At 30.2% G+C, this 27927-nt stretch overlaps 2 protein-coding genes across 2 annotated transcripts in view; both read right to left on the reverse strand.

Annotated features, from left to right (window-relative positions):
- LOC129913628 (angiotensin-converting enzyme) overlaps positions 1-11753 on the reverse strand; it is a 136724-nt gene extending 124971 nt beyond the window's left edge. Inside the window, exons 1-7 of the mRNA XM_055992394.1 lie at positions 11367-11753; positions 10837-11310; positions 10356-10514; positions 10064-10304; positions 9424-10008; positions 9119-9362; positions 8935-9033 (exon numbers count right to left, since the gene is read on the reverse strand). Coding sequence (XP_055848369.1) covers positions 8935-9033; positions 9119-9362; positions 9424-10008; positions 10064-10304; positions 10356-10514; positions 10837-11310; positions 11367-11603 — 2039 coding nt within the window. The 5' untranslated portion in view covers positions 11604-11753. The remainder of the gene's footprint in view (positions 1-8934; positions 9034-9118; positions 9363-9423; positions 10009-10063; positions 10305-10355; positions 10515-10836; positions 11311-11366) is intronic.
- Positions 11754-16173: 4420 nt separating this feature from the next.
- On the reverse strand, positions 16174-26988 carry LOC129916279 (angiotensin-converting enzyme). Its single transcript, XM_055996133.1, has 9 exons — positions 26810-26988; positions 21744-21813; positions 21117-21681; positions 19864-20245; positions 19449-19803; positions 19172-19383; positions 18967-19107; positions 16408-16580; positions 16174-16333 (listed from the first exon to the last, which is right to left on the reverse strand). Exons 2-9 carry the CDS (start codon positions 21771-21773, stop codon positions 16323-16325), a joined length of 1869 nt encoding a protein of 622 aa, XP_055852108.1. The 5' UTR covers positions 21774-21813; positions 26810-26988; the 3' UTR covers positions 16174-16322.
- Positions 26989-27927: the final 939 nt, after the last annotated feature.

Genomic DNA, 27927 nt, shown 5'->3' on the forward strand with positions numbered 1-27927 from the left:
AAAAAAAAACTACGCTATAAGAGATTTTATATTTTATTTTTTATTTTTATATATATTTGTCATGTTGTGATTTAATTTTTTTTTTAATTTTATTTTTCCACTTCAACGAATTTAAACGAAAATATAGTATTGAAAGTAAACATGTGTTAACAAGGAAAAACGAAAATCAAACTAAAAAGAAAACTATAAACAAACCAAAAGATGAACAAATTGAAAAAAAAAAAAAAAATAAAAATTTTATTTAAAAAAAAAAAACTTCTTTGTTTTTTATTTATTTATTCAAGGAATTAATATAAAAGTAAGAGGTAAGTTTTATTTTATAATTTTTTTTTTTTTTTTTTCATTTTAAATGATATTTTTAATCCAAATCCAGTTTTCCCGAAAAGTATAAAAGAGAATTACAATTTTTGAACGCATGGAAAAGTCAAACCAATCCCTTACTACTGCTTGACTAGTCGAAACCTTTCTCAGACAAGTCAATCCAAAATGTAAACCAAGTGACTCCTGAAACCCAGTCAATCAACTCTTAAACCAAGCAAAACTACCTCCAACTATTTCCACAACCACCTTTCAGTCAGCATCAAACTTATCCTGAACAAATTCCTAACCTCTCTAGATCACTTTTTAATTCAAAATCACTTTTAATATCTCTAGTTAAGCAATCTCAAAGGATTTTCAAACAAACTTACAATTTAACAAACTAACAAACTAACAAACTAACAAACTAACAAACTAACAAACTAACAAACTAACAAACTAACAAACTAACAAACTAACAAACTAACAAACTAACAAACTAACAAACTAACAAACTAACAAACTAACAAACTAACAAACTAACAAACTAACAAACTAACAAACTAACAAACTAACAAACTAACAAACTAACAAACTAACAAACTAACAAACTAACAAACTAACAAACTAACAAACTAACAAACTAACAAACTAACAAACTAACAAACTAACAAACTAACAAACTAACAAACTAACAAACTAACAAACTAACAAACTAACAAACTAACAAACTAACAAACTAACAAACTAACAAACTAACAAACTAACAAACTAACAAACTAACAAACTAACAAACTAACAAACTAACAAACTAACAAACTAACAAACTAACAAACTAACAAACTAACAAACTAACAAACTAACAAACTAACAAACTAACAAACTAACAAACTAACAAACTAACAAACTAACAAACTAACAAACTAACAAACTAACAAACTAACAAACTAACAAACTAACAAACTAACAAACTAACAAACTAACAAACTAACAAACTAACAAACTAACAAACTAACAAACTAACAAACTAACAAACTAACAAACTAACAAACTAACAAACTAACAAACTAACAAACTAACAAACTAACAAACTAACAAACTAACAAACTAACAAACTAACAAACTAACAAACCAACAAACTAACAAACTAACAAACTAACAAACAAACTAACTAACAAACTAACAAACTAACAAACAAACTAACTAACAAACTAACTAGCAAACAATCAGTGATGTAATAAAATCTTGGAACACAATTTTGACCTACTTCCAACTATCGCACCCAGTTGAGAGGCATTGGTGATCGAAATAACCCAAATCAATTTCACAATACTTCTTACTATCGTATCGAACTCATCCGTTGTAATTTTTTAAGCTTTGGCCAACAGATAATGTGCCTCTGGACTTAAAATAAAAATAAAAAATGTTTGGATGCAAGTAACTCAGAAACGAGCACCTTTATTTTGATGTCTTACTCGATGACTGTGGAGGAAATTTTTTAAAATCCATTTTTTTTCGGTAAGGGGTTAACCTTGATTATTTCTCGAAAAAAAATATGTATTAAATTTTTTTCATCTAAATGCATAGGCCTATATACTGTGAACTCATATCTGAAAAACAAAACTTGTTTTGAGACTGTAGTCCGCAGATATTTGCCTCTTAATTAAAAACAAAAAATTTTACATTCAAATAACACTGGTCAACAAAATTGAACTTTTTTTTTGCCACAAGAACAAAAAACATCATTTTGGCTGTTTTCGAGGTTCTGTTTTTATGTGGGGTAATTCATTATACACAAATTAGTAACAGTGATTAAAAGAACAGATATTCTTCTTTCAAAAACTGTTTAAATTTTTCCGATATCTCTTTTATTGCTCGAAATATCTTAAGTTTTAGTTAATAAGCCAAAGAGAAACTAAAATTAATCAAAAGTATAAGTATAAGTTTTTTGCTGAACTCGAATCCGCAATCAGAAAAATTCTATTAGCCTGTTCTAGAAATATAAGCGTTATAAAAAAAAATTTTGTTTGCATTTTATACCGGTAATATTTCAAGAACGAAGGCTAATAGAATTTTTCTGATTACGGATTCGAGTTCAGCTACCCAAAAACCTATAGAAAAGTATATTTTGGTTCTTGTGGCAAAGAAAGTTTAATTTGGTTTTCGAGTGCTGTTTCTGAGTCAAAGACCGCTATTTAGATGTTAATATCTCAGGCAGTAAAAGAGATATCGGAAAGATTTAAACATTGTTTAGAAGAATAAAACCAGTTCTTATAGGCACAATTACAACTTTATTCATAATGAACTACCCCCATACAAAAATAACCTCAAAAACAGCCAACATTTCGTTTTTTTGGCATTTTCTAACTTTATTATTTCAAAAACGGAGGCCAATATGAATTTTTTGACTTCAGATTCGAGTTCAGCACATGAAAAAAGTATATTTTGGTTCTTGTGGCAAAAACCTTGTTGGCCAGTGTAACTCATCAACCAGACCTCCTGGAAACTTTTGGTTTTCAGCCCTGAATAGAGCATCTTTTGATGTCTCACTCGATTAATTTAGAGGAAATTTTTAAAAATTCATTTTTTTTTTCGGCTTGATTTTTTCTAGAAAATCCCAAAAAAAATAATTGTCCTTTTTTAACATAAATTTATAGGCCTGTTCAATGTGAACTCATATCGGAAAACCAAATCTTGTTTCGAGACTTTGGGACCGCTGATATTTGCTTAAAAATAAAAAAAAAAAACGTTTAGATGCAAATAACTCAGCAACTAGACATCCAAAAAACTTCTGGTTTTCACTTTTGAATAGACCATAATGATACCTTTCGTTTGATGCCGTATTTGATTAAGAGAAAAAAAAATGTTTTTTAAAGGTGAAAGGTTATTCTTGGTATCAAAAAATCTTTTAATCTCTTTGCTAGGGATCTACATTCTATACAATCTTCTACGCTTTCATCAAATATGTTCAAAAATGCACCTAGTGCAAATATCTCTGCTATATCTACAATTTTAAAAAGTTGACAATTTGTCATCATTTCCGCTACACGAGCATCGAAGTTATTTATTACACACAAATTACCCAATTAAATAACAAACAAATTGAATCATTTTGATAAAAAGCCAAAAGAATTTTAAACGAACTTACAAGTGTCTTACAAATAGTTAAACATACTCATACTCACTTTAATGTTATAACCTACAATTTTATTAAAGATAAACACACAAAAGCTTGTATAAAACCAAGAGTAATATGTTAACGTTGTTGTTGTCAGTTATGCAATAATCATAATAATATCGGTTAGCAGCGCACGTCCTACATATACATGAAATGTTTTTATTTTTTTTTTTTTTATTTGCACATCATTATAAATGAGGGGTGTTATAAGTGGATGGAATAAGGGGAGGGCATGGCCGGGCGGCCGCACAGTGGTGCCATTCTTCGTTTTTGGCGTCAAAATTCATTTGCACGGCCGTTTCTGGACGAAAAGTCATGAAATTTGGTACACTGAATGATTATAGTATGGAGAATACGAAAAAGCTGTCAACTTTTTTTTATTCAAAATGGCGGCTCCAAAATGGCGGAAAGAATGAGCGTTAAAATAGAATTTTCATTTTCAAAACAGTATATAAGCTAGAAATTGGGCTAAATTCATGTCAAAAATGTGTTAGATTTAAGATTTAGAACTCATAGATTCATATTCTTTACAAAAAAATCAAAAAAATTGAGAACAAAGTCCAGAAAATGCCAACTTAGTAAAACACACTTTAAGACCCCTAATTACGCTATTTCATGCATTTTTTTTTTTTAATTTATCACAATTTTGAGATCTCTTCTATTTATGTTTCATAAGAAAATTGAAAATATTGGGGTTATATGGTTGCCAACTATGTTTTTAATTAAATATAAGAAAACATGATATAATGAAAAGTTTCTATGTTCAATAAAACTGAGAATTAATTTTTTCCGTAAACCAAAATATACTTTTCTAATAGATTTTAGCGTTTTAAATTCAAATCCGGAGTCAAAAAAAATCTATGACGTCACGTTTCGAAGATAAAAATTAATTTTGATCTGCTTATATCTCGAAAACGTGACGTCATAGATTTTTTTTGACTCCGGATTTGAATTTAAAACGCTAAAATCTATTAGAAAAGTATATTTTGGTTTACGGAAAAAATAAATTCTCAGTTTTATTGAACATTGAAACTTTTCATTATATCATGTTTTCTATTTTAACGCTCATTCTTTCCGCCATTTTGGAGCCGCCATTTTGAATAAAAAAAAGTTGGCAGCTTTTTCGTATTCTCCATACTATAATCATTCAGTGTACCAAATTTCATGACTTTTCGTCCAGAAATGGCCGTGCAAATGAATTTTGTCGCCAAAAACGTCAAATGGCACCACTGTGGGCCGGTGCAAAAATCTGCAGCTGCTGTATGCCAAACAAATGCGAATCTTCTACGACAGCGACTTTGTCTGTGTCGAAGTCTTCGTCGTCGTCACAGAAGACCACGAAACTTGAGTTTAGATAATCACAGAAAATAACATGGTGTCCACCATAGTAGGTACCGCATTGCCGTCATTGAATATACCTAACCTACACTTTGTTTCTGTTGCTGTTGCTGCCACACAACAGGAAGTTTTTTTATTATTTTCTCTCACAATTTTGGCTTTCCAGCTGTTGGTGGAGGCTGTTTTAATCGAGGATCTTTTTGAGGGGAAGACCTCTTGACGGTTTTTATTTCAAAACTTGTTGAAAATGAATTTGAATGGTGCAAGTAGAAATACAAGCTTAACAAACGACCAAAGTAGTTATAGGATTGTGTAATCAAATTGTTTACTTGAAATAATAGTTTTGTATATAAGACTTCAGTTGAGATTCCAAATTTGGAAGTTACTGATTGGACGGGATATTCAAATTGAAATCAAGGCAATATGGGACTAGGACAGGTATTCCAAAAATAAGCCAATTATAACTTAAGGGAGGTATAATATCCAAATCCAATTCTTTAGATATTTATTGAAAAAACGTTTTTAATTGACATTGATGTAGTCGGTATGAAAAAACTTGAAGCGTTAACAAAAAAAAAAAACATAAGAAGAAAATAAGAATTATACAATATGTACCATACCTAATACACTGAGGGAAAAAATAAATTGAAGTTGAAACGTCTTTGTTTCAAAGTTGAACTACTTTGATTTATGTGACTTTAAGATACGAAACCATAAAAAATTAACCTTTTTTCCACGTTGATTTAAAAATGTTCATCTTCAACGCAAAATCATTCCGAATAATTGTTAAATCAATGTTGTTTTCATTGATTTTACGTTGTTTTATGGTGGCTTTTCCCTCAGTGTACAGTGCCCATTCAGAAAAAAATGTTTACTACCAATCTTGATTTTTGAAAGATGGCAATAAGGTACAAATTTGTATCTAAAGTAAAAATGGCTCTATTCCATCGATCTAAAAAAAAAAATGATCAAAACTCAAACCGAACAGAATGCGTAACGATGGACTTCAAACGACCAGAAGTAGACAAGAAGTAGACACATTTGTTAATTCTGCAGCAAAAAAGTATGGCGGAGAAGAGATACTTTCTCGGAGGTCTATGTTTATTGGAGCAAATGGGATTTAATGGTGATTCGCGCTGTTTATAATGCCGAATTGGATAATCCTGTCAAGATCGGAATTTAATGAGTTGTTCATATGCATGCGAGGAATAGAGAGATGACGGATGAGTCAGGAAATGTGTCTTCCAAACTTCGAAAGCTCAGCAAAAAAATGAGGAGGATTTAATATTATTCCTAAAATGTCGTAGAGGGCAACAAGAAAACGAGTGCAGTGTAAGACAGACCTTGCAAAAGCCAGATATCAAGTTTTAACCCATCTAATACAACTTAGTATTGAGCGGTTCCAAATCAAAAGCATTTATATTTGACAAGACAAGTTGGTGTCAAACTTTACCGAATACCTTAGGTTTTTGAAACATCGATGCAGAGATTGTTCAACTTATCATAGAAATAAGCCATCAGATCTTCATTGGACCTCCTCCAACTACAATTTTTCTATTTGACAATGGTTTAAATTTGTTCGTTCTTCAAGATATTTCAAAACTAGGTAGGTACTATAAAACACTTGACTTCTTCAATATTTTGTGAAGGAATAAAAATATTGACTACGGTACAACTTTATCAAGGGGCACGGTAGTGCCCAGCCAAGTTCTCTAGCAACTTTGGCACTACACCCTTATTTACAGGAAACAACTCAGGCCATTTTCGACCCCCCTCTAACTTCCACACCAAAGATGCTAGAAATTTCAAACTCACTACATTTGTTGAGCTCGTAAAAACCAAACTCCTCACAAAATTTCAGCTTCCTACGATGAGTAGTTTCTGAGATATAGGGCTTCAAAAATCGCAAAAACCGTAACTGACTCACTGACTCACTGACAGATCATCAAAATTATGGAGAACTTCCCGATATCGTAGAAACTTGAAATTTTACACGGTGATAGGACTTGTGGTGTATACAAAGGAAAAAATCGAAAATTTGAGATTTTCAATTCAGGGGGCGTGGCATCCGCCCATTTCCGCTGAATTTTCATCATATATTATAGAGCACTTCTGATTATCGTAGAATCTTGAAATTTGGTAGAATAGTAGAGCTGGTAATTAATACAAAGGAAAAAATTTAAAACTTGAGAATTTCAGCCAGGGGGCGTGGCAACCGCCCATTTCCGCTGAATTTTCATAAAATATTATAGAGCACTTCTGAATGTCGTAGAATCTTGAAATTGGTAGAATAGTAGAACTGGTAGTTAATACAAAGGAAAAAATTTTAAACTTGAGAATTTCAGCCAGGGGGCGTGGCAACCGCCCATTTCCGCTGAATTTTCATAAATTATTATAGAGCACTTCTGATTGTCGTAGAATCTTGAAATTTGGTAGAATGGTAGAGCTGGTAGTTTTTACAAAGGAAAAAATTTAAAATTTGAGAATTTCAGCCAGGGGGCGTGGCAACCGCCCATTTCCGCTGAATTTTCATAAATTATTATAGAGCACTTCTGATTGTCGTAGAATCTTGAAATTTGGTAGAATGGTAGAGCTGGTAGTTTATACAAAGGAAAAAATTTTAAATTTGAGAATTTCAGCCAGGGGGCGTGGCAACCGGCATTCCCGCTGAATTTTCATAAATTATTATAGAGCACTTCTGATTGTCGTAGAATCTTGAAATTTGGTAGAATGGTAGAGCTGGTAGTTTATACAAAGGAAAAAATTTTAAATTTGAGAATTTCAGCCAGGGGGCGTGGCAACCACCCATTTTCACTGAATTTTCATCAAATATAGAGATTTTATATTCTACAGCCATACCTTGCAAAAAGTAGTGAAATCACAACAAAAACATTACTGTTAAAAAAAGAGCCAAGTTCTCCTATGTTGAAATTATGCTGGCACAAAAAGTACTGAGATGTAAAAGTGTACCAAGTTCTAAAGTTTGGGTTCAAATTCGTATCAATAAAATTTTGATTGTTTACTTGGCAATTTTTGAAATAACTTTAAAAATCGATAATTAAGAAAAATTGTCAAGAGAACAATCAAAATTTTATTGATACGAATTTGAACCCAAACTTTAGAACTTGGTACACTTTTACATCTCAGTACTTTTTGTGACAGCATAATTTCAACATAGGAGAACTTGGCTCTTTTTTTAACAGTAGGTACCTACTTTTGATACAAAAAAATGTAAATTTTTTTCGCCAATTTTTAATAATACCCCTTAATATTCAAGATATTTCCCAAATCTTAAACACCATTTTGAAGAGTATACGTTTCAACAAAAAAAAAAATATGTACAAATTTTCAAAACTAAATAACTTATTTCATAATTTTTTGTTAGGTAATTTTATAAAAAAAAATGTAGGTACCTTTTCACAGAATTTTATCAAAATCTGACAATTTTTGTTAAAGATAAAAATTAAAAACAAATTACTTTGTTTTTCAAATTTTTCTTAAAATATTTAAAGCGTACAAATTGATACAAATAAAAGTTGTAAATCTTTTTGTTATATTTTACAACTTTTTTTATAAAAGAGGGGTACTTTTGCCAGAGGTAGTTAAAAGACACGTTTTTCAACCCAGCTCCCTTTTTTGCCTCCATTACTTTACTTCCAATGGTTGATTTTTCCCTTATCTACATAAACCATTAATACTAAATTTATTCCTAACTCAATTTCTGATATTTTTTTTTTTTCTTTTAATAATTGTAAAACTGAAATACAATTTGATCGTTATAATACACTAATAATTATAATGTTATTTTTTCTTGAAACAATGCAACAATAGACGAACCATAATAGTTTGACTTTGATACATGTTCATAAATCTTATATAAGATTATTTTTGTACCTATACGAAATTTCACATTTTGACATCTTAAAGTTTGATGCACAACAATCAAAGTTAATCGTATTACGATTATGATCCACGTGATATCATAAAATTTGCATTTGCAAAGATGACCGTTGACAAATATTTTTAATTTATTGGAAAAAATTAAACCCAGAATAGGTAAACAAATTAATAGTTTAAATAAATTGAGTAAAAAAAAAAAAAAACAACTTTTTGGTACTCACTTAATGTAGGGAATATTTGCTGGTATATGATATTTTGCTCCAGGATCAAAGTCTTTTTCTGATCGTAGTCTTGGTGGTTTAACTCCTCCATATCTTTCTCTAGAAATAAAAATAACAACGTCATTAGTTTTTTTTTTTTTTTTTTGGGATTTATAAGTAATGTCAAAAGAATTATTCAACTCACCTCAAATCCCAAAAATGACAATTCATTGTTCCCTTATTTGTCCTACCACTATACAAATCAAATCTCCAATTATCCAATGCCAATGCAAATGGTAAAAATGCAACTTTATCCAAAGCCATTGTAAATAAATAATTTATATCATATGAATAATCATCAACAGATCTTTGAATTAATCCAATTGTTTGTAAATGTTTTAAAGTCGAAACTGACAATGTTATAGCATCACCAACAGCTTGATGAAAAGCTACAAAAAAAATCCAAAAATTTATCAAAATTCCAAATATAATTGACAACTCAACCCTTACCCGGATTAGCTCCATTACGAAATACCTTCGGCTGATGTCGATAAGCTAGAAAATAATGAATATGTGCCATTTCATGATGCACATTGATAAAACTCTTCTGATCAACATTTGCACACATTTTTATCCGATAATCGTGTCGATTACAAAAATCCCATGCCGATGGTTCACACAATACAACACGATCAAAAGGTTGCTGAAATATCGAATTCGTATAGAATTCCGGTCCCAAGGCAGTAAAATTGATCGATGTGAAAAAATCCTCAGCTGTTTGATACATTCCAGCTGGAGTATAACCAAGTTCATTCATTCTTGCTGTCACATCAATTATTGTCCTTCCCGGATAGGGAATTATTATATCCAATATATTTGTCCAAGATTGTCCAAACATATTGCCAAGAATATGCTCGGGAATTGGGGCATCACGACTTATTTTCTCTGGACCGTAATATTCACGCAGTTTTCGACGTACGTAGGCATGAAGAAGTTCGTAAAATGGACGAATTTCTTCCCAAACTTGCTCGAGATCATCATGAAAGCTTCCAGATTCATAATTCATATACCAATATTGTCCACCATCTGTCATATCTGATTGAAAAAAAGTGGTAAAATCGAAGGTATTTGGAGATTTGTCAAGACTTACTATTAACCATTGCAACTTCGTTCATAACATCGATCAGTTGCTTGTAGCTATCCCGCATTTCTCGACCAGCTTTTCTGTGATATTCGGTCCAGGTATATTCCAGCTCTCCCCAGTCTCGACTTTCAGCCATGATGTCTCTTAAATTTGGATAATACCTTAAGCCACATTGAAAAGGCTGCTGGTAAGCACAGATCGTAGCTTCATTGTAGAGAACCAGCATTTCATTTATTAAACGATTGTACTAAAAGATCACAAATAAAGTAAATGGGATATGGAATAAGTCACTTCTTACCCTGTCTAACTGATCAAAAGGCAGACTATTTGGCCCAGCTTCAGACAGTAATTGCAATTGTCTATACAATTTACGATCAAATATCAAATCACGATCGATCCTCTTCGATTGCCCAGCAACTTGTCGTTGATATTCCGCATATCTTTGTTGTGCAAGGAGCTGCAAAGCAAAAAAAAAACAATCACATAAATCTAGTACAATGTCAAGCCCTTGAAACCGGCATAACATAAAAGCCTCTATGACCGCATTTCACTCTAATCTTAACCACATTTGGTAGGAGTATATACAAAAAAAAAAACCCTACACAACACACTGATTAGATCACTTTGGCGGAAAATTAAATAAAAAATAACTACGGGAAATTTTCTCATACAACATGATCGTGATCGTGTAACTTATTCGCACGCGATGAATGTCAAGACAGAGATAATTTTTTTTTTTTTTTTTACTTATACAAGATCCTCATTAAAATATAACTTACAGCTTGATTTTGTGTAAAATCATTAACATTTGTCTCGAAATTCCATTGAGCTGCAACATTTTCCGTACATTCCTGTGATCCTTGATGATCGGTTTCAACTAAAAAATTACGTAGCTTTTCCATTTCGATTTGTGATCGACGTTCTTGTTCGAAACGATAACGATCTTCATTTATACGATCTTGATTATAACGATCACCACTTGAATTGTATCGATTTTGATATCGATCATCTTGGTAGCCATTTCGATAACGATCGTCCTCGTATCCAGGGATAGGATTTCTATTTGTTGGATATTGATCGTTTGGGTTGTATGGTCGACGGGTGGTAAATCGATCTTGATCGGGATTTCTGTTAAGGTATTCCCGATCACGGCTGACTTCATCACGACTATAGGGAGAGTCTGAGGATCGGTTGAAATACATGTTGGGGTAGTTTGAGCCATATCTTTGACGATCGTCATAGGGTTGACCATTCTTTAAGGAGAACAAAATAGATAAGGATTTTAATTATCAAAGTGTCCCTAACTTACCCTAAAATCATCTCCCCGATCATCACTATTATCATCGGAATAAGGTGGACCAAAACGATCACTTCGATTAGCATCATCGTAATTTATAGAATTTCCACCATTATTAGGAGTGTAGCTATTAAAAACGATATCTGGCCGCGTTAAGGGTGTGGTTAATGGTGGTAGATCTAACTGAGGATAAGCTTGTGACAACACAACATCCATTAGTATAAAGTACCACATTGATATTGCAGACATTTTTATTTTTTCTTCTCCAAGAAGATCAAGATCACTGGTACAAGATCGAGGATCAAAAAAACACAAAAAAAAAAAAAATAGTGGAATTTTTTTCAAGTTTCCACTTCGAAACTTTAACACGACTAATTCACGACTGGAAAGTAAGAAGCTGACAAAAAACAATGACTTAAAAGATAACTTCAGAATAAGTTATTGTCACGATTGCTTAAGTGGGAGTATTGGCTATGATGGCGTCGTCAACTGCCGGCAAAGGTATAGACACTATATCTGCATGCAGTGTGAACCTATGTGTATTATTTTTTTTTTTTAGCGTATAACATGTGAAAATATTATCACAACAATATATATTATATGCGGGTAGGTATTATAGACAGAGGTAATAACCTCATTTTTTCTCAGGTGAATGTTTGTAAAGATATGAATAGTTTAAATTTAGTAATTTTAGTTTTTGAAAAATATGTATGTATTTGAAAAGTTCTCATAATGAGAAAGTTCCAAAGTGATAGAGGAATGACAGGCATAGAAAAGACCTGCACTAGCTGGATTAAGTTTGAATTTGTAAAGTTAATAGATATACAGACAGCATAGGTAAATCTAAAAGATGATTTTTTTTAAGGTTTGTACCTCAGCTCTTTTGTTTTGCTTATTTTTTTTTTAATGAGATAAATAAGTGACAGTTAGAGAGTTCAGATCTTAATTAAATTTCTTTAGACCGACTGTTTCCACCAAAACATTGGTAAAATCAGACTAAATGGCAGAAATCCTGCGAGTAAACCTATAAATAGACATCGACCCTAAATTGTATACATCACTACAATTTTCAAAGGCAGAAAAGTCAAGCTGCACAAGATAGAAATATCTTGATGCGGAGATCGTGACTATAAAAGTACAAACCACTTGAAAGCTGGCAATAGCTTTCAAGACACCAAGAACCGAATGTAACTTAACATTGAACCCTTCCGCTGACCCAGTCTTTTTAGAGAAAGTTGAAGAACCCATCCGACGGACTCTTCTACCTAATGTGGATAAAGCAACACTTGCAACTGATCTAATTAATAGCTCAAACTCGAATAACCCAATTTGAATTTCAAATAATACAAGTTCGAATGTCAACTCTTTTGTTTTGGATGAAAAACCGAATTAAAGTATTAAGCTAAAATACATTTAGGAGCAAGTTTTACTGAAACGATTTTCATTGCATATTGTAAGGCATTTAAGAGTGTAACATAATTTGTTGATTATTATTTTAACTAAGTAAAGTTAACAAATGAATGTTTTTGCTATCACTATTTTTTTTTGCACTAGAGGAACACATACATTTGTACATATATATATTTAAACTGCATATATTAATTTTTACAGTTAATCAGTACGCATGAAAAGGTGGGTTGTGGGGTTTACTTAAATTAATTTTAATTTGATTTGAAATGAAGTTCCTGGTTCCAAAGATAATTTAAATGTTTTATTAAATTTGATTTTATTAATAAAATTTTCTACTGCTTTTTGTACTTTATTTCAATTTTATGGCAAGATCAGATTACGCGCTTAGAATATCCATTAGAGTGATTCATGTGCAATTTATATGCATGATGAGCAAATTTTTTTGTTTTTTATTCTGCAACGTAAGAAATCAAATATAAAGTTAGATTCTCCCCCCCTTACAATGGCGGTTGCATCTATAATGCATTCGATTAGGCTTATCAAAATTATTCCACTCCTAGTTTTTTTAAATAGCCAGAAAACCAATGCAAATTTTGAAAAAAAAGAGGTTGTCTGTAAAGCCGGTTTACGGAAGATGATTTTACGTGATAATGTTGTCACAAAATAGGTGCTTTTGTTTAAAATGAGTCAATTGAAGCGTTTACTTTTTTCAAACAATCATAATTTACAAGAAAAAGTTATTATTTTCTCATTATTAATTTTTTTATTTTAAAAGCTTACAAAAAAAAATATGCAATTTAAAAGCCAAGTGTGAAACATGAATTTTTATCTTCTCACGTCATTAAAAAATAAAAAATTTTATAATATCTGAAAGCTTATTGTCTTAGCTCAAAATATATATATCGATCAGGTCTATGAGACATCTACAAAAAGATCTAGAATTTTTTGAACTCGATCAAATTTCATTAAAAAAGCAAAAAAAAACATTTATTTTTATGGTCTCAGGCTATGGAATCAATTTTTTTTGTTTGACAACCTATACAAAATATATACCATGTGAAAGCTTATTATTTCAACTTTCATATGACGTATTAATCTCATTTCGAAGATGCCTACAAGAGAAGTTAGAATTTTTTAAAGTCAATCATGTCGAATTTCCAGACTGAGATTACGGTACTTCCCACACTGGTGGCTGTTCGGGGAGCAACAGATCTCCACTGGTGTTTTGAGGTTTTTCGCAAGTTTCTTGATTTAACATTGTGTATCTTGTAGTTAATCTACCGTTATGTGTGATATACCAAATGAAAGGTAATTGTATCAGGATGCTCATAAAAGTTTAATAAAATTTCTATCTGCTCTTGGTCAAAAGTTATAACCTGTTGAATTCTAAAATTTTACTTTACCGTTATCTCAAAATTGTGTTTACGAAAATGATTGAAACGTCGCACACATATAATCGTAGTCATGGTCTATCATTACTCAATATACTTTATTCCTGTATCTATTAAAGAAAAAAAGATAAAAATAAAAAACGATGAAAATCGGTTAAAAACGGTAAAAAAAAGTATTTTTTAAAAACTTGTTTCTTCCGTTATTCAATCAAAACTCACTAAACGATTCCAAGTTTTTGCACATGTATGCATATGGCCAAAACTACTTTTTTTGAATGCTCCAAAAAAAAGCTAAAAATCAAAAATTACCCAAAAATACCCCTAAAAAACAAAGTGTTTTTCAAAAATTCATATTTCGAAACGCAGAGACGTATCAGACGCCTAAGTTTTTTTTACTCATCTTTCACCTGGCATCTTAAGAATTGTCAAAAAAAAATTTCCTTTACCCAAAATCATCATTTTGTCATAGCCCCAACACGTGGACAACGTTCAAACAAAACGTTATAGCTTAGTTTCAACATTTTTTAGAATTTTTTCTTAAATGCAGTTGTTCTTAAATTAATCTCATCTATCGATAGCAAAAAAAATCAATTCTCTACGACTTTGCGTTTACCCTATTAAATGACGGAATTTTTAAAAATCCTTCATTTAGATTAAGCTTTAGGTTATTATCTTTCAAATAAGCTATAGTAGATTTTTGTATCTCTAATAGTTTATTTTTAATTTTGAATTGAAATTTTTTGCCGCACTGCGAAAGTGCGAGAGTGTAACGTTAGAAAATGGCGTCACTTTTTTGTGGTGGCTGCTAAACTTTTTTATGAAACATACATTTTATTCCTGTATAAACTGAAAAGATCCTTTTGAATGGAACAAATTCGTTAGGCAAAGAGTTTTTTATTAATTACCACAAAATTATTCTTCAGCCAAAAATGCAAAAAATCCATTAGTGTATATTTCTGAGAAAACGGCAGCGCTGCAGCTGGTTGATTTTTTTTTATTTAACTTGAAAACCAAGCCTAATTTTAAAATGGTTCCAAAACACTTTTCATAGAAAATTAATTTTTCTATCAAAATAAGTTTTTTTTTTTTAAATATTAAAAAATTAATTTTGACTTAAATTCTAACCTAATTTCTGTTGTTAAAAAAATACAAGAAATATATAATCAAGACGACTACCAAATTATTGCCATTTTTAATGTATTTTCATATGTTGTCTATCAGTAATTTATTACCAAAAGTCCGATACTGTGATAGGTACATTGATTGATTAGAATTAAATTTTAAAGTTTAAGTAACCTTAGTAACCTTAACCGAATAAAGTAATTTTGATAAAATCTTGTAAATATTTGCTTAGGTGTCAAATAGAAAACTTTACTAATTTTCGCAATTGTAGAATTATGTCCGTCGATGCTTTTGATACCTACTTATTTCTATTTATGTCTCCGAAATAAAAAAAAAAAACCTTCAATTATCTGGAGCTTCTATTATCCGTGAAACTTAACCTCTATCTAGTTTTTATTTGCATTATTTATTTTTAAATAAAGAAGCAGAAACACACTGAATTCATATTTTTAAATAAAAAATAAAAATAAATTAAAAAAAAAAAACATAAATATACAAATAAGGTTCGTTGTTCAGCTCTTTTGTTTCGACGTGAACAAAAAATAAAAAATTTGTGCCTCTACGAGACTTCATGAAGTTGCAAGTGACTTACATCACTCAGCCATTCCTGTGTGCTTGTTATTAGTTTGGAAGAATGGATTAAACCCACAATTTTTTGCCGAGCTCGAAAAGCTACTGTGAAATGCACTTACTCATGACAATGATAATCCCAGAAATTTTTCAATTCCTCGCAAGAGGCAGTAAGTTTAAAAAAAAAAAGCTCTAATTCAAAAATTTAGAACCTATGGGTTGACCATCCCATCAGTTACCATTGGCCCATGAAGTAGAACAACGAGGCCAATATGCTCGCTTCTTTAAAAAAAAATAAAAAATAAAATAAAACAATTTGTATCAAATTTTCTCTTTATTTTCTTATCAGAATTTGTTCTTAATTTATAAATTATATTATTATTAAACTAAAAAGATACCCTAGATAATATACAACATTTAAATTATAACTAATGAAGGTAGTAGTTTAGTAGTTTGGTTCATTGCTCATATTTCATCAAAAACATTCTGTAAAAACAAATAAAATAAAATAAAATATGTAAAAATACAATATTTAAGAATATTTTTAAAAAATTACTTACGGTTTGATTCAACCCAGCCAATTTCTTCTTTATTAGCTTGATTAATTGACTGCAACCAACCGTAAAGTGGTTTAAAGAATTCTAAAAATCCTGAAACATCCAATTGACTATCACCAGTTAGTGTGTAAAGCACTTCTTTCCATGATTTAGAGGATCCCAGTGACATTGCATTTCTGAGAAAAATTAGAAATTGTTTTGGTTATTAGAGACAAAAAAAAAAAAAAAATAGAATATTGATTATTTATATTTTTATTAATAGTGATTTTAAAATCCTTAGTTTATTAAACGAAGTCAAGAATTCAGCTAATTTTGGGTTTAGATTCGTCGTTGGAGGCAGACTCAGGCAGAGTTTAAAATGTGTCAAGAAGCATCGAGGCTAAATTCGCCAAAATGAGCCTGATATGTGAATCCCTGACTCGATTATGAAAGGCAGCAAGCACATGCAACTAAACAGACAAATTAAAAAGAGGTGCCAAAACTGAACTCTACAAGCAAAAACATTGGTTTCTCCGAAGAAAAAATAGGCAACACGAAAAAGGAACAATCAAAAAAAAGAGGAATGATGTAACACGAATGTGAATCGGAAATTCTATCAGAAAGTCTCAAGTCTCGAGCTGAAACCTGCAAAACCGAAAAAAGATCGAATTACATAATTCATCAAAAAAAAAACAATTCAGCGAACAACAATTCCTCAAAAATAAAATGACAATGGCGATTCGTCGAATGACAATTCGTCAAATGGCGATTCGTCGAAAACAATTCTTCGAAAAACAATACTTCGAAAACAAATAATCGAAATACAACTCTGCGAAATATTTTTGCCAATTGATATACCTACGCCGCGGCGTAGGTCCTACGGAGTATATAAAATTGCTATTTTTGATACCAATTTAAAAAAAATTGTTTACTCAATTAAAAACCATAAAAATGTGATTTTGTAACTTGAGACATTTTTAATACCTTCATTTGAAATATTGCTATCCGCAGAATTTTTTTTCAATTAATTGTTTTCAAAGTATTGTTTTTCAAAGAATTATTATATCGACAAAATGCTAATCTACGATATTGTCATTCAAAGAATTGAGGAAATAAAGTCGTTTTTTGACATTGAATAACTATCTCTGTTTAGAAAATTATTTTTGATTAAATCAGACGCGCGTTGAAAAGACCTAAAAAATTACATGCATATCTCATTTTCCGATTTTTTTAGGATAGCTGGTTTTGGAAATCAGCTCCTCAATTGTCGTTCGATGGATTGTTATTCGATGAGTTGTTATTCGAAGAATTGACAATCGAAGAATTGTTATTCGATGAACTGTTTTTTCGATGAATTGTGTTAAGTAGAAAAAAAGAATTGTTCAAATTGGGTAAGGACTTTCGGTCGCACATGCGTTTTGAAATTTGTCGAAATATGGCAAAATTCCTATTTTTACGAATTTTTTTAAATAGTTTATAATATAGTAAAATAAGGTGAAAAAGGGTTAAATCTCGGAATGAATGCTAATAGAAATTTTTTTTTGCTCAATATCTTCGTTTTGGAATTCTATAACATACCTCAAAAGTCTAGAAAAATCTAATGTCCGCGAGTCGCGATTTTCAAGGTCAAAGCGTGAAAGGAGATTTTCAAAATTAGCAATAATAGACAATGGTATTATATACACATATGATACATGTCTTCGAGGTATTTTTTAATGCTGATGCCAAAAAAAATCTAAAATCAAGACAATCTGACGTCTCTGAAAAAAGTTATACTAGTTTTTCATCTGTCAACCCATATTATTATAACAGTTTCAAACTTACTGCCGAAAAAACTTTTAAAAGTTATGGTAGAGGAACCAAATTTTGCATGAAGGTTTTCATATCCATTATTATCAGGAATAAAAAAAATGTAATGAAAAAAAAAACATTCATATCTATGAAAAATTGGTATTTTGGTGTTTCTCATACTAATATTTTTAAGTGTCCCAAATTTCATGACTTTTCGTCAAGAAATGGCCGTGTAAATGATTTTTGACGCCATAAAGCACCACTGTGCGACGAGGAGAATGATACATAGTCAAATCCCTTTTGACCAACAGATTTTCAAATCTGTCTCAACTTCATTTTTACTTCAACTTTGGTAAAAATAATAATTTACCAATTAGTCTAAACCATTTAAAAAAATTCGTAAAAATAGGAATTTTGCCATATTTCGACAAATTTCAAAACGCATGTGCGACCGAAAGTCCTTACCTAATTTGAACAATTTTTTTTTTCTACTTAATATTTACCTAATATAAAGGTTGTCCAAAGCTATTTTATAAAAAAAAAAGATGTTAGGGTGTTTAATTTTTTTTTTGTAAAAATACTATTTTTTTAAATATTTTTTCAAGCTTTAGAGCCGATGCGCGGATTAAAGATATTAACCGATTTTGATTATTTTTTAACCCCTTCTTAGTCTTCACCATTCACAACTTTTCCGCGCTATTACAATTTGAAATTCGAAAAAAAAACCCAAAATCGACTCATCTTATTAATCATCTTTAAAGAAGTTTAAAAATCTTTCAATCTCATACTTACAATATCAATGGTCCAATTTCCTTCTGATCTGAAAGATCACACAAATCCAATGGATAGTCAGGATTATCCCTTCGATATTGACCAGTTTTCTCACAAAGTCGTTTGTAAATTTGAAATTGTAAAATGATACTCATAATTGGACTGAAAAAGTTTAAATAAATTAGCATAAACGATTTATAAAACTGCATATTATATCACCACTAACCTTGAATAATTATCATCAACTTCGAGTAATAATTTCGACGGCGCATCAAATTGTTCACGACTTCGCTGAACTGGAGGTTTGGCTCCAGTGAATTTCTCAGTAAGTTCCCAAAAGGCGCAATTATCCAAATTATGAATGCGATTATCTAGCACATCAACTCGATATTTATCAAGAACGTAAAAGATTGGAATGAGAAATACGTTTCGAAGACCCTTTGAAAAATTATAGAACATTAGTAAAGGAACTGAAAAATATGATCAAAGTCTATAAAGCTTACCAGCAAATAAAGTCGATTAATCCTCCCTTCATAGCTACCATAATCCGCACTAGCAAGTCCAGTTTTTGCCAAAAATCTAGGTGATGTTGCTGACAAAGTTAAAGCTTTACCAATTGCTTCACCAAAATTTGGTAATGGTTCTTCTTGCAATAAAGTTGGAAGACCTTGATAGGATTTAAAGTAGTAATAGTCTGAAAGAACTTCAAACATATTCATATAACGTTCCTCATCGGCCATTGGACAATAGGACAGCTTAATTTGGTCAGAATTGTAGTACTTCCAAGTTTTTGACCAACAAGTCATTAAACGTTCATCGACCTCAAACTTTGGTTTAGCATTTTGGACCCAGAATGATCTGTGGAAACACAAGAAGGTTAAGAAGGTTTTCAAAAACAATCAAAGTTTTCAAACTTACTGTGGAATTGGTGGCATTCCAATTGATGTATAGAATCTAGCAACTGTTTCTGTTAAGCCATAAGGTGTTGTTATACCTTGATTCTGAAGACCAGCTGTTATATTGGCAAGGCCAACTGAGGGATAAGGCAAATCAATTGTCCAATCGCCATTCATGTCCCGATAGGCGCTGCCAATGAATTTTTCAGCAAGGTGTTGAGGATAAGGCTCATTGTATCTGATCAGTTCTGGTCCATATCTAAGTCTCAAGGCCGATCTGACAAAAGCATGGAACTGCAGGAATAATGGTCGCAGGATCAACATGATTTTATCCAGGGTGGCAATGATTTCACCAGGTTCGCCTTCGATGTCTCGAAGCCAAAAGTCAGAAGGACTTGAGTAGCCTGGAAAAGAAAACAGATAATAAATTGAAATTATGCTGATGAAGAAGAAGAAGGAAACGAAGAAATAAAAGGAGGATATGGATATGGATATGGATATGGATATGGATATGGATATGGATATGGATATGGATATGGATATGGATATGGATATGGATATGGATATGGATATGGATATGGATATGGATATGGATATGGATATGGATATGGATATGGATATGGATATGGATATGGATATGGATATGGATATGGATATGGATATGGATATGGATATGGATATGGATATGGATATGGATATGGATATGGATATGGATATGGATATGGATATGGATATGGATATGGATATGGATATGGATATGGATATGGATATGGATATGGATATGGATATGGATATGGATATGGATATGGATATGGATATGGATATGGATATGGATATGGATATGGATATGGATATGGATATGGATATGGATATGGATATGGATATGGATATGGATATGGATATGGATATGGATATGGATATGGATATGGATATGGATATGGATATGGATATGGATATGGATATGGATATGGATATGGATATGGATATGGATATGGATATGGATATGGATATGGATATGGATATGGATATGGATATGGATATGGATATGGATATGGATATGGATATGGATATGGATATGGATATGGATATGGATATGGATATGGATATGGATATGGATATGGATATGGATATGGATATGGATATGGATATGGATATGGATATGGATATGGATATGGATATGGATATGGATATGGATATGGATATGGATATGGATATGGATATGGATATGGATATGGATATGGATAATTCGAAGAGAAGGTGAAAGGAAAGGCTTACCATTCAAATTAGCAGTTTTCCTATACAAATCAACAAATTTCTCAAATGAATATTTGCTCTTGGAACCCGTCTTCTCTCGCCACTCCAACCAATAATATTTCAACTCTTCAACATTTGTCGAATCTTGAATAATTTCTTGAACTTCCGGTATCAGTCTCAATGTACAATTATTTGGATCCGCAAACGAACACAATCCAACATTCTTATAGATTTCACTCATATTACCAACAATTTCATGTATTTGCATTTGATCACTATCATCCAATGCATCATAGCCAGGATCAGGAATTTGTTTTAATTGCCTTTGTAGATGAGGATTTGTCACTTTAACTCGTTTAAACTTTGAAACTTGATTGGCTATTTTACTAATGTAATCCATTGTTTGAAAAATTGGATCTTCAACACTTTCGGGTAGTTCTTTTGGATCAGTAACTTCTTCCCGCCAACTGTATTCTTGTTGGTTATTATAAAGAACAGCTAATCGTTCATTGACTTCTTTGAGAAATTTGTCAGCAACAACATTTGGATCGTTGGAATTTTGTTGCGATGTCGAAATGACCAGAATCTGTTTAAAAAAGGTTAAATAATAACTTTTAAAAGTTAAATAATAACTTTAAAGAAACTTACCGCAAAAATTAATATTCTTAGGGAATTCATTGTGGAAAAGTTGGATTTATCATAAAAAGTTCATAGATCTCTGAAAGAAGAAACATAAAATAAAATTAGAATTCAGTTCAAGTTTCTTAAATAAAAATAAAATTTACAAAATTGCAGCATAAAATGAGTGCTAATCGATCATAAGTAATTGTCAGCACCTGATGTTGCATGTTAAACAAACAAAATCACTTCATCAGAATCAAAAAAAAAAAAAAAACTTAAGCAATTGTTTTATAACCTCTAACCGTTTAAATTGTTCGAAGCATTTATCTGAAGGAGATCTTGGCCAACAAGTTAATATGACAAAGTATCTTTGTGAAAACACCTTTAACAGTCTGTGATGGTTGTGTTATACAAGTTTTTTTACATTAAGTTGCTACTAAAAGGTTTTTGGAAAAATGCAAGCTTAAGAAATGTTGTCAAATTTCAAAACGCCTCAAAACTTTGCCCTTACAAATTTTAATCAATAGGTTCCGTCTGTTAAATTTAACTACAAAAAAATGTATTTTTCCATCCCAGGCTATAGGCATAAATAAATTATCTTTAAACCATAAAAATTTTCATTATTATTTGATTGCTTTTGCTCTGTTTGATATCATGCAGCTCGCATGCAAGTCGTCAAGATTCATTCATTCCTATACCATACCATAACTTACGTCTATATAATTATTCTAAGATTAACTAGTTACTCGAGTCCAGGTTAAGGCCAGTTAAACAAATAAAACTATTTTAAGATTCAACTTAAATAACACCTCAAGTTACTCCGATTAGTGTATACCTACTGTTGGTTTAGAGTTACATGGGATGCATTAATTTTGTCTCATTGAAAAGATTTTATTCGTACAAAAAAAAATGTTGATGATTATTTTATTAACTTGTTAATTCACTAGTCATTAATAGAATAGGTTGAACATTAAAGTTTTTTTTTTTAATTTTTCAAATTTGATAGGTTTTTTGGATATCTCGTTTTCTTATCAAATATTTTGCATTTTTTTTTTGTTTTTTTTTTCTAAACAAGATATACAAGTTTTTCACACTAATTGAATATTCTAATTTAAATAATAAAATCAAAATATTTTTATGACGCATGTTGATATTAAAATAAAATAAAAAGTTTTATTGTGAAGTTAAACCAGACTGATTTATTCCTTATTGTTTTTTTTTTTGTATAATTTAGTTGTTTACATAATTATTTAATAAGCAGGGTTCTATTGCAGTAAAAAAACGCAACAGGCTTTTGGATGTTAAATCACATTTTTTTTTTGTTAATATTAACATCAACACAGAGTGTATTAATTATATCGCACGGAAAGGAAAATATTTTCTGTGTTTACTGAGTACAATTTAAGTACACTTCAAATTATGTACCGAACGTAATCATATTATATTAATTTATGTGCTTGAAATCTGCTAACTTCTAAATGATTTAACTACTATGAGTACACGTGCTGTGCAGTGGCGGCACTACCCATATGAACCTCATTGTTAGTACTTAAATTGTACTCTAATGAATGAATTACTTACTTGTACTCTAATTGTATGACTTGTTTAGTAAATATAGATACGATTTAAACGTAATGCGTACTTCATACTGAGGACAAAAGATTTTTACTATTTACAGCTTATAAACTGAGTAAAGACTTATTAGGCTGAATACATTACATTTTTAGGTACTAAATACAAAATGTACTGATTATAAACTTGTATCAACTCAGTACAGAAATTTAATTACTACTATTGAATACAAATTTGAATGCACTGAGTACATCCTTTTATGTACTAAATTAATTGATAAATGAGTGCTAAACAATCGCTTAATAACACCACATTACGGTCCAGTTCAGACAAGATAATTTTTGTACAAATTCGCGTACACAATATAGGTACAATTTTGGTTATGGAATTTTCATTTTATTCTTTTCAGGAATAAGATTTTTCGTACAGCGAATTGAACAATTAATAATTTTCAAATTATATTTTATTAGTCAGACAAATGGAGAAACCCTACTTTTCTACTTTTGTTTTGCTTTTAATTGGAAAATTCCTTTGATATTGCTGTCAAAAGATGCTGTCTATTTTACTATCAACAAAATTTTGTCACTTTCTAATATTTATTGGAATCTAATGAAAGTGAAATTTTCAATTTAAAAATAAAATTATTCAATATTTATGGTTCAAAATTGTTTAGATTTAAAGTGGCTATATTAAACGATAGTTGCAAGTTAGTAGAAATTTTTCTGAACCTGATTTAGATGATTTGTGGTTTTAACCAATTAAGACTCTAGCAAATTTTTTGTATGAATCGGTGACGAAAAACGAATAGGTGGATAATGATGTTGCTAAATTGCAAAATCAAATTCAAATTAATGAAGCTAATTATATCTTTTTGTGGTTTCTTTAAAATTTAATAAATTTAAATTAAAAGCCCGTGACATCAGAAATTGATTACACTCGCAATATCTTTATCGGGTCATTGGCTAGCTAAAAATTTTTAGAAAAAAAAATGTATTGACATGGGTATGGGTATTAATAAAAAAAAAAAAAAAAAATGTTGCGCATACACCATAGTGACCAGTGTATTTTAAATTTTGAAACATTTTTATTTATTCTGAAATTGACACTCCTAGTGATATCCTGCCAATGCATAGGGTTGCCTCGCTCTAAAGTTAATTTTTTCAGAATTTAAAAAAAAAAAATGAAAATTTGAGTAAACAAAGCCGAATTAGAAAAAGATCAAAAACAATTTTTTTTAACTAAAAGTGATAGAAAAGTTGGCATAGCTAAATATTATAAATATATGAAAGTCACATACCCATAAAATAGAACGAAAATGTTAAAAGCATGTCAAATTCAATGTTTGAGAAATTATTTGCTAAAAATCGTTTTAAATAATTTGTATGTTATAGAAAGAAAAAAAAATCGACATGTATCTGCCAAATTTTTGTTTTAACATACTTTTTTTTTACTCCTTTGCATTTTACAATTATATATTAAAATTAACATATAAATCCATGTCCAATAAAAGAATATGTGTAAAAAACATTATTTTTGAAATTCTTGAAACCATATAATTTATTTATATCTACATATATTGTTTCAAAATTCTAAATGTACAAAAACTAAAATTTATATTTTTGCAATGAAGGTCTAAAAAACGGGAAAAAACATTGTTTTACTATTCAACAAGCCATACAAAACGAAATAGGCCCGAAGAATTTTTTCTTTTTTTTTTCTACACAGAATAATTGAAATATTAAAATATTTACTTCTTTTAAACAACTAAGCAAAAAATAAATTACTACAATATCCTCAAAATGATTCTAACACCATAAAATCAACCCATTTCCTAAAGCCCCCTATAAACAATTTTTTGACTTTATCAGTGTGGTCCTAAACCTGTAAAGCCATTAAAGAACACTACATAATGCTATTAATGATGAGAAAATTATAAACTGGTGACAATATTTGTTGAACTAAAAAATTCCTTTAACCAACAAAAATGTATATGAAAACAAAAATGTTACGCATACACCATAGTAAACGGACCTGTAGAAATAGAATAAGTGGAATACTTAGTATGTTGAAATTAAAAAAAATAGGTGATCAAATGTCCTTTTGATTAAAACTACCAATCGCTATTATTTTCCGAGAGAATTGGAATTGATCATGGATTATTTTTGTTTTCAAACTAAAGTCCATTGTTCATTACTTTCAATCTCGATATTTACTTTCAAAAAAAAAAATGCAAATACCAATTAAATAAACTATTTATACACCCTTTAAATTCCTGACACTACTTTGATAGAGGCAAATTTTGAGTTGAATTAGCTAGCTTGTGTATGTACAAAAAATTTGACTGCAGTAAAAATTCTCTCAATTTCATCGAATGGAATAATCCACAATTTATTATAAATTTCACAAACAAAAATGTACCTACTTTAATAAAAACAATAAAATTCACACATTCCAACTTCACAATTATCTAATGTTTTTGTTTTTTTAATTATTTCATTTGTAGGTACACACTCTTTGAAGTGTTATCGTGTAACTATCAATTTTTTATCACCCATTTGTACAGTCTTAATCCCATCTTAATTACCGGTAAGTCATCAACAATTACTTCAACTACGGAAATAACTTCACACACAAGCTTCTCTTTACTCAAATAAACTCAAGTCAATTCAAATTATATAGTGATTTGGCTTTGAATAGATTTAAAATTTAATTTGAAAACTTTTAATAAAAAAAAAAAATTAAACAACAACAAAAAAAAAAGCACGGAAACAATTAAATTAAAAATACAAAAAAAATCATCAACATGTTTTTTCAATTAAATGGTATTTTTTTTTTTTTTTTTTGTATTTTTTTCTATCAAATTGAGCGCTAAAGTCTCAAGTACGTTATTAGATGGAGATATAACTGATTCATTACCATAAACAAATTAAAAAAAAAAAAAAAGTGAATTTATCATCGACAGTTTTTTGTTAAAATTTTCACCTCACTTTAATGAAGAAACAAATTTTTTACGCAACATTTAAAGTAATCTTTCACTTTGTGTCAAGACACAAGACACAGCAAATTAATGATACAAAGATGACACATTTTTGTAACCGCAATTTATTATATTTCATGCATCATGATGATATGCGTTCATATATAAAATCAAGATAACTCAAAACCTTAAAAACTGACAGAGTGACACATCATAAAAAATGCTCACACAACTTTCAGATAACTTTCCATTTCTCAAAACATCAAAAAGATATAGCTACAAACCAAAAAAAACAAGATTCAAAGTAACACAAATTAATCTTATTTGCATATCAACAACACAACATGCAACATATTTTTGAGTGGACATGTTGAAATCACACATAATTTGTTAATTTATATCAAAAACATGTTAATTTTTTTTTTTACACAAAATTTAAATTAAAACAAAAACCTTAAAAAAAAATGCAATCAACATGCCCTTGACCAACAGCAAAATATCTTTGATTAATTGTATATTATAATTTTTTTGTTTAAATTTTTACCTGGCTAGTGGCTATTGGTTTCGAATATGTTGACAGCAGCAGCAACCTTGCTTTGACTTATTATCACAACACGATGTTACACTATTTTATCATCTAACTTGCAGAATCATCTTTGAGATGAAATTCTCATCAAAAAACGTGAAATTTTATTTTTCACTCAAATTGTCACTCAAATACATGAGGGTTAGCAAAAAATCACTCAAAACTTCTAAACAAAAATGATGGTTTTTGTGTTGTTTTTTTTTTTATTTCACTCAATATTTTACTCAAAACAATTTTTACTTTGAGTTGAACTCTAAAAATGTCCAACACAAGTGATGATGATAAAGTTCAAGGATAAACTCAGTCAAGATCACTCACATTTTATAGGTTTTGCTCTCAAACCGGAATTCTTCTAATCAATTTTTTTTTATTTTGTTTTAATTTGTCTAATCGAAATCGTAACGCGAATTCATTAAAGTTTCAAGGTCTTCTATTTTCTTGTTGAGCGAGTTTCATTAATATTTATTGAAGACAAAAAAAAAATACTCAAAAAACTCATTCAAAACAAAGTATGTATTAGACCGAATCTGAGTGAAACAAAAAAAAAATAAAAACAAGTTCTCCCCAAACACACAACTTTTACTTCCACAAAAAACACGAAACATTCAATTAGCGACTAATAAGCAACAACACAGTTGTTGGTTCTCGGATTCCAAAATCAAAATCGTTACCACAACGACACAAGACGAAAAAAAGGAAAGTTTTAATTGAATTTGGCTAATAGCCGGTAAAAGCTCAAAATCCCAGACTCACGTCTCAATCTTGACTACTTTCGAAAAATAAAATTAAAATTAAATCAAAAGATTGTCGCCCCCTTTCGATATCTTCAAGGCAAAATAACGTCCGGAAGTTTTGATTTAAAAATAATAATTCTGCTGTTACCAAACGCGCGAATGGTTTGTCGAAGACTGAGGAGAGGTCTTACCAATAACCAACTTGTGATGACTTTGCTACCATTTACCATCAGGTTGTAACTAACTATACTAACTTCTACTCTTGGTTGGTAGCCAAAGCTGACAAGTTTTTTTGTTTTTTGTTTTTGTTCAATTTTACGGCTAAAAGTAAAGATATCGAAG

This window comes from Episyrphus balteatus, chromosome 3, assembly GCF_945859705.1.
Source record: "Episyrphus balteatus chromosome 3, idEpiBalt1.1, whole genome shotgun sequence".
Classification (NCBI taxonomy): Eukaryota; Metazoa; Arthropoda; class Insecta; order Diptera; family Syrphidae; genus Episyrphus; species Episyrphus balteatus.

Bases quoted from the DNA above. Each gene is read 5' to 3' on its own strand.
- LOC129916279 (XM_055996133.1), bottom strand. From the start codon at position 21,773: ATGAATTCCCTAAGAATATTAATTTTTGCG. The intron at 20,246-21,116 runs GTAAGCCTTTCC...TTTCTTTTCCAG, and splicing joins GAAAACTGCTAATTTGAATG to GCTACTCAAGTCCTTCTGAC. The intron at 19,804-19,863 runs GTAAGTTTGAAA...GTGTTTCCACAG, and splicing joins GGAATGCCACCAATTCCACA to ATCATTCTGGGTCCAAAATG.